The sequence below is a fragment of the Passer montanus genome, unplaced genomic scaffold (genome assembly GCF_014805655.1).
Source record: "Passer montanus isolate IOZ18808 unplaced genomic scaffold, ASM1480565v1 scaffold68, whole genome shotgun sequence".
In the NCBI taxonomy this organism is placed as follows: Eukaryota; Metazoa; Chordata; class Aves; order Passeriformes; family Passeridae; genus Passer; species Passer montanus.
In genome coordinates this window covers 221,150-228,434 of record NW_024371926.1, presented here as the reverse complement: position 1 = coordinate 228,434, position 7,285 = coordinate 221,150, and the positions used below count along the sequence as shown (strand labels likewise).

At 58.5% G+C, this 7,285-nt stretch overlaps 1 protein-coding gene across 1 annotated transcript; it reads left to right on the top strand.

Annotated features, from left to right (window-relative positions):
• Positions 1-348: 348 nt before the first annotated feature.
• Positions 349-3,868, top strand: CUNH1orf216 (chromosome unknown C1orf216 homolog). Its single transcript, XM_039729190.1, has 2 exons — positions 349-463; positions 1,579-3,868. The coding sequence occupies exon 2, from the start codon at positions 1,595-1,597 to the stop codon at positions 2,411-2,413; it is 819 nt and encodes a 272-aa protein (XP_039585124.1). The 5' UTR covers positions 349-463; positions 1,579-1,594; the 3' UTR covers positions 2,414-3,868.
• Positions 3,869-7,285: the final 3,417 nt, after the last annotated feature.

Genomic DNA, 7,285 nt, shown 5'->3' with positions numbered 1-7,285 from the left:
CCCCAGCATCCCTGTTTCCCCCCAGCATCCCTGTTCCCCCCCCCCCAGCAGTCCTGTTCCCCCCCAGCATCCCTGTTCCCCCCTATCATCCCTGTCCCCCCAGCATCCCTCTTCCTCCCCCAGCATCCCTGTTTTTCCCCATCATCCCTGTTTCCCCCCAGCAGTCCTGTTCCCCCCAGCATCCCCGTTTCCACCAGCATCCCTGTCTCTCCAGCATCTCTGTCGTCCCCCCCACCCCCAGCATCCCTGTTTCACCCCCATCCCCCCCATCATCCCGGTCCCCCCATATCCCCGCTCCCCGGCAGCCCCGCGGCGCTGTCGGAAGTGCTCCCGTGTCACCTCCCCACGCGGGGCCGCTTCCGCTCCCGCTCCACCCGCGGCGGCGGCGGCGCACGGAGCCCGGGCCGGGGCCGGAACCGGGGCCGGAACCGGGGCCAGAACCGGAGCAGGGCTGACCGGGGCGGTGAGTGCCGGGGCCGGGCGGGCGGCGGGAGCGGAGCGGGGGTCGCGGGGGCCGGGTGCGGGTTCAGGGGGGCTCTGCGGGGGCAGCGGGACCCTCCATCGGGGCTGGGCTCCCGGAGGCTCCTGGGGGGCTCCGGGGGGCTCTGCGGGCAGGGATGCTCCCCGGCTCGGCTCGGCATGCCCCGGCGGAGCAGCCCGGCCCCGCGCCCATGGGTGCGGCTCCTCTGCGGGGCGCAGCGGTGTTACGGGGGTGTCACCCAGCCCTGGTGTCACTGCGGGGGCTGCGGGGCGGGGGTCCCGCGGTTCCGGGGCTCTGGCAGCGCCCTGGGCTCCCGCACCCCTCCCGGTGCCCCGCTGCTGGCCGGGGTCACACCGGGACACCCGGTGGGGTCCCTGCTGCCATTCCCGTGAGGATTCCTGGTGGGAGAGGGCTTGGAGAGCGCCTCTCCCTGCCGGTGACCCGGCAAGGAAGGCTGGGATGACCTTCCCTTTTCTGGGCCAGGCTGCTCCCAGTGCTGCAGAGGAGAAGGCCAGTGGGGTCACCAGTGTGATGCAGGGCTGGTGACAGGGGCTCTGCAGAGGAGCCCGGGCAGTCTCAGCTGCTGAAAGACATTTATTGCTGCTGGGAAAGCAGCTCCTTCCAAGCACACCTTTACCAGCATGGGATTAATTGCACCAGCCACGGCCCAAATGCTGCAGCAGCTGCGTGCCTGAGCCCCCTGATGCCCTTTGGCATCACCCGAGGGATGCTGCAGGAGCACGGGCTTGGACTGGAGCTCTCAGGGAAGACAGCTGGGATAGGAAGTGGCTCCTTGAGCTTCTGCATCATGTGGGAACATGCCCTTGGATGGGTGGCACACCTGCCTATGGCAAGGGGTGGGAACTAAATAAGCTTCAACAGCTCTTCCAACCCAATCCATTCCACGATGTTGCATGGGGCCATGCTGAGAGCAGCAGTCAGACACCCAGGAACACTGACCCCATGGTAGGTCCAGTGCCTTTAAAGAGGTAAATAAAGCAATGAGTGTGTTTTTCCCCCCCTGTAGCTGCCCCGAGCTCTGGTTGTGCCAGCCCCGGTGCCCACAGGCGTGTCACGGCTCCGTGTCTCTCTTGCAGGCAGGACACCGGCGGGATGTTTGCTGTCTGCCCGGCAAACGCCCCATTCCGGCAGGGCCGGGGGGGCCCGGCGCTGGGCACGGCCCTGCCGGGGGCGGGACATGGGCCGGACTCCAACTCCAACTTCGTGGGAGAAGTGTGTGACAGCAACGAGAACTGGAGCCAGGCAGCGCCGGGGTCCGCGCCGGAGGAGGGCTCCAGCCGGAGCGAAAACACCACAAATCCGTCTGATAATCTGCTGTTATTAATGCAGAGACAGATGGCCCAGGGCCGGCTTAGGGACACCCCCCCGGGCCTGGGTGACACCCACCCCGGGCAGGGGGTGCGCAGCCCCCCCGAGGGAGCCGAGGTCGGCGGGGCAGGGGGACAAAACGCTGCCGAGGAGGCGGCCGGGGGGTGTGTGAAGCCCCCCAGCTCCCCCGCGGAGGACAACGGCTACGCCAGCAGCTCCCTGAGCATCGACAGCCCCGACAGCACCTGCAGCACCCCCTGGGACCCTCCTGCCCCTGCCCCCCGAGCCCAGAGCCCCCCTGAGGCAGGGCTGGCTGAGCCTGAGCTGGGGACGCTCTTCCCGGCGCTGGCGGAGGCCGTGCAGCACCTGCAGGACAAGGAGCGCTTCAAGGAGCAGGAGAAGGAGAAGCACCACGTCCAGCTGGTGATGTACCGGCGCCTGGCCCTGCTGCGCTGGATCCACGGCCTGCAGCAGAAGGTTGTGGACCAGCAGAACCGGCTGCAGGAGAGTTTCGACACCATCCTGGATAACCGCAAGGAGCTGATCCGCTGCATGCAGCAGGGCCCCGCCTGCATTGCTGCTGCAGCTGCTCCTGGCCCCTGAGGTGCCACCAGCCCAGCCCAGCCCTCTGGATGGTGTGGTGTTGGCATCTCCATCCTGTGCCAAGCGCTCACCGGGGCCCTGGGTGCCCACCCTGCCCTTGCCATCTGTCTGCAATGCAGCCAAGAGTCCCCGAAGAGTTCCTCTCCATCATCCTCTGCACTGGAATTTGTTTTTGTCCTGCTCAGGTCTGGGCTGGGTTCACCTCAGGACTGTGGGGTTTGCTGAGCCCGAGGTGACCGGGCTCATCTTCAAACCTGACCCAGTCCATTGCTGAGCCTGGCTTAGCCACACCAGTGCTGGGATGGCCGTGCTGGAGCAGTGAGGGCCCCAGGGCAGTGAAGCTTCTAAACCTCCCTGGGCAAAGCACTTCCAGCACGTGCTGCATCCCCACATCCCACCTGCACCAGTGAGTCCTGCAGCCACAGCCCAGCCCCTGGTAAACATTGCTTGTTGGTGAGAGTGAGGTGTCCTGGGCTGTAAAAGAGAAAAAAAAAATTCTGAAAAGTGACCTCAGAATGCTGGGAAGTAAATTTAAGTCAAGTGATCCAACACAATGTATGTTTTTAATGTCAGTATTAGAGAAAAATTAATTTAGGTTTATGTGTGTGTGCATGTCTGTCTGCTGTGGGCAATGCTCTCACTCAATGCATGATCCCAAAGCTGCTCATGAACTTGTGGTGTTGGTGTTTACATTAATTTATCATTTGGGAGCAAAAAGTTGTTTGGTTTTTTTTTTTTGAATCTGTATTTTATCCAGTGAGAGCTGTACACAGAACCCAAAGAGCAATTGCGTTACCTGGAGATGGAAAAGGAGCTGCTGTGTGTGTTTGCTGTGCTTTGCTGTGCATCCCTAGGACACATATTCCATTTGAGTGCTGGTGTGCAGGAGCAGCAGTGGGCACTGAGGGCTCAGCCAGAGGGGTCTGCACTCCCTGTCCTGCCCTGGTTGCCACTGATTCCATTTCTCATCTGCAAAGGGGGGCGATGAGGGATTCCAGAGATCCCTCCCAGCCAAGCTGCTGCCTGCCAGCAGAGGAGCCACTTCACCAGGAGCCCAGGGAGCAGCAGGACCTGCAGCCTGGTCAGATCCTGGCACCCTCCAGGTGCTCCTGGACTGTGGATGAACAACTTGGCCAAGGCCAGCAGTGCCCCAGGGGCAGCACCAGCCTCCTCCTGCCCCACACGGGGCACAGCCAGGCTCTGCACCCCTGGGCTGCTGCCCGTGGGTGAAGTGGGGAGATCCACAAAAACCCTCTTCCAGAAAGGACATTTTGGTGGCAAGGGGTGCACTCAGCTCTCAGCAACCTGTGCCAGTGCTGGAGGATTCTGGCAGCTTCCAGCAAGGCCCGTGCTGCCCTCACCTCCCTTCTGCCCACTCGTGTCCAGCGCCTGCTCCTCTGTCGTGTCCAGACCTGTGATCGTGGGCATGTTGCACATCTTAATAAAAGCCTCGGAGCTGAAGGAGCTGAGTTTTCCATGGATTTGTTCCTTTCTTTCCCTTCCCAAGGCTGTGGGGCTGGGAGCAGCCCCCCCGTGCTCGGAGGGTGTGCAGGTGGAGCTTGGGCAGGTGGAGGGCACAGGCGTTGGCACCCTCCTCCCTCCTGCATCCCTGGGCATGCTGCCCTGCTGGGCACAGCGCTGTGCCAGAGCTGGCAGCTCATCCAGGCTCAATTTTTGGGTTTTTTTGTTTGTTTTGTTGTTTTTTTTTTTAAACCCCGGTGCGTGTTGCTCCTCCCCTCTCTCCCGAGGGGCAGCTGGGTGCGGTGTGAGTGCAGGATTCACCTTCTGCCCCAGGGGAACGCCTGGAACCGGGGGGACCGCATTCCCGGATTCCTGGCACCCTGCCCTGCGGCCCTGCTCGTGGGGAGGGCTGGGGACAGCTCCGGGTGATGGGGGTGGCAGATAACAACACCTGAGTGCTGACCCAAAGGTGACTTTGCCTCGGGCTTCACAGAGATTAAGCAGAGATGAAAAACCCAGGCTGCAGCAGCCCTTTGAACCCTCTGTCACCTTTCCCCCCACCCCTTCCTGCTTCTCCCTTTCCAGCCTGTGAGTCTGTGGGAATCCAGGGATGCAATTCAGGGATCCATGTACAGACACAGCAAGGCATGAAGGGCAGAGTGGCCACGTTTTTCCATCCTCATGCATGCCTGGAGGTCTGTCCAAGCCCTCGGGGGTTCCACAGGATGTGGGGTGCTCCTCTCTGAGCCCGTTTCTCATGGAGCCCGTGCTCCCTCAGGTTTGGGGGAACATGAGCCCTCCCAGCCCCGCAGTGAGACTGAGAGATTCTCTGTTTATCTTGGTCAAATGCTTTACACAAATAATTATTTCCAAGGTAAATATTGTGAAAATCCAGATTATTTGCTCAAGAAATGAAAGAATAACTGAGGGAGCACATCAAAGAGGTGGATCTGCTCTGGCAACAAGAGGCTTCCTCCCTGGTTATTGGGAGCCTGATGCTGCTGCCCCAGGACCTGGCTGGAGATGGCCAGAACTGATTTGCAAAATCAACTTCAGACAGAGCTTTTCCACCCCCAGCTCCCGTGCCCCAAATGAGATTTGGGAGTTCATTAAAAACCCGACCAATTGCGGGGGGAAAAACAATAAAGACACAAAACGCTGCAGGCTTGAGCCCAGGCCAGCTTGGAGGGGGCAGGGTCCTATCCCCCAAGGAAAATCTGACCCTGCAGGGGCCGGGTCTCACCCCCAGGACACCCTGACCCTGCATGCCCTGCTCAGCCCCTGTGGGGGCAGCTCGGGTGGGATGGGTGCCCCAGCACGGGGCTGGGACAGGGATGTGACCCAGCACTCCCTGCCAAGGCAGAAATGAGCTCTTGGACCCCTGCAGGGCTTTCCCCATCCTCAGGGACTGCCAGACCTCCCTAAAGGGGCTGAATTCTCACCTCACAGAGGGGTTAACTGGGCTCTCCTGCCCCAAGCACCCCCAGGTCGGTGGGAATGGCAGCAGCAGGGTCTGGATCCAGCCACAGCTCTGGAGCCACGTTGGGGCTCCCCCAGCACGGGGGGATCTGAACTATGGACCCCACAGCATCCAAGTCTGAATTCCCATGCCTGACCCACGGCCCTTCTGGTTTTAAGGCCTCCTCTGAAAGTTTATTATTACTATTACATCAAATCCCTGTGACGCTGGGCCAGTTTTACTGCACAAAGCAGGGTTTGGCAAACGTTGCCTTGCTTTGAAAGTTAAAATAATGGCATTCAACCAAAATCAAGTATTTATGAAGCTTTGTAGGGAAATATTTTACCTTGTAATTGGAATCCACTCTAAACCTTTCCAGTATTTTATGGGCTTAAAAAAAGACTTTAAAAATAAAATCGAGTGATGTGATAACTGATGCAATGAAAGTACAAAAGAAAATTAATCATCTCAGGCCATTATCCAGAGATCCAGGCTGGGACACACTTAAAGCATCCCAGGATCCCCTGTTTATTGTGTCTCAGACTTCCAGATCCCTCATGTTTGGTTTGCAGTGGGAAAAGGGCTTTCCCTGCTCTCAGCTGGGAAGGTGAGCACAGCCACAGCTGCTCCCCTCACCCCAAATGTCACATCCAGGCAGCACCCAGTGTGCTGAGGGGTGCCACCCCCCTGGGCACGCCGTGTGCCACTGTCACCATCCTTCCCAGGCTGCTCCCTGGGGCACGGAGGAGTGAGGCTGCCCGGAGAGATGAGCTCAGCCCTTAGAGGATCCATGTGTGCCACCGTGCTGGGAGCACCTGGCACTGCCTGGGAGGTCCAGGAGGGTGCTGGGGAGCAGGGGGGCTCTCCCCAGAGGGATCCTCCTTTTTCCTGCAGCCCTGGGCAAGTGGCACTGACCAGGGGGACCTGGAGGGTTGGAGGCAAATCCTGGGAGTTCATTGTGGGCCTGAGCCTTGGTGCATCCCTCCTGTTCCAGCAGCATCCACTGGGACAGAACCACCATTCACAGGATTTTTCAGGCTATTCTCACTCCCTGATGCTTTATATTTAATTTTAACTGCCTCACACTGGCAGAATAAATACAGAAGAAATTCAGTCACCTCCTGCTTGAAACAGAGCAGAGCAGCACCAGTGCCAAGAGCTCAGGGTGGACAAGGTGGGAGGCAGGGTTTGGAATACCAGGCTCTTCCCCCCACCTTGCGCTGCTGAGGGAGGGAAGTATTTTACCTTGTAATTGGAATCCACTCTAACCCTTTCCAGTATTTTATGAACTTAAAAAAAAGACTTTAAAAATAAAATCGAATTATGTGATAGCTGATGCAATGAAAGTACAAAAGAAAAGGACACATTCCAAACCCTGATGCCCTTCCAGGGTATTTCTACAAGGTGGGAGGCAGGGTTTGGAATACCAGGCTCTTCCCCCCACCTTGCGCTGCTGAGGGAGGGAAGTATTTTACCTTGTAATTGGAATCCACTCTAACCCTTTCCAGTATTTTATGAGCTTAAAAAAAAAAAAGACTTTAAAAACAAAATCGAATGATAGCTGATGCAATGGAAGTACAAAAGAAAAGGACACACTGCAAACCCTGATGCCCTTCCAGGGTATTTCTAAAACCTTGGAATGTGTTAAAAATCCGGGCACCATCCCAGCCTGATCACTAAACATGAACCTGGAGCAGGCAGAACTGGACCACTGGGGTGTGAGCAGCCCAGCCCGGCTCAGTGTGAGCATCCTCACCGTGGCTGGTTCTTTTTCCAGGACCCCTTTTCCTGCTCGTCCTTTCCAGCGGCGTTGGGATGGGCGGGACCCCGAGTGCCCGGCTCTGCCGTGGTATCTGATGGAAACGCAGTTTGAGCCTCCCTTCTTTAATGATTCCCTTTGAAATGTTGTTGCTTCCGCACATCCCCCTTCGGGGTAGAATATTAAGCAAGAG

Excerpts from the sequence above, each read along its gene's own strand:
- CUNH1orf216 (XM_039729190.1), top strand. The coding sequence starts at position 1,595 with ATGTTTGCTGTCTGCCCGGCAAACGCCCCATTCCGGCAGGGCCGGGGG.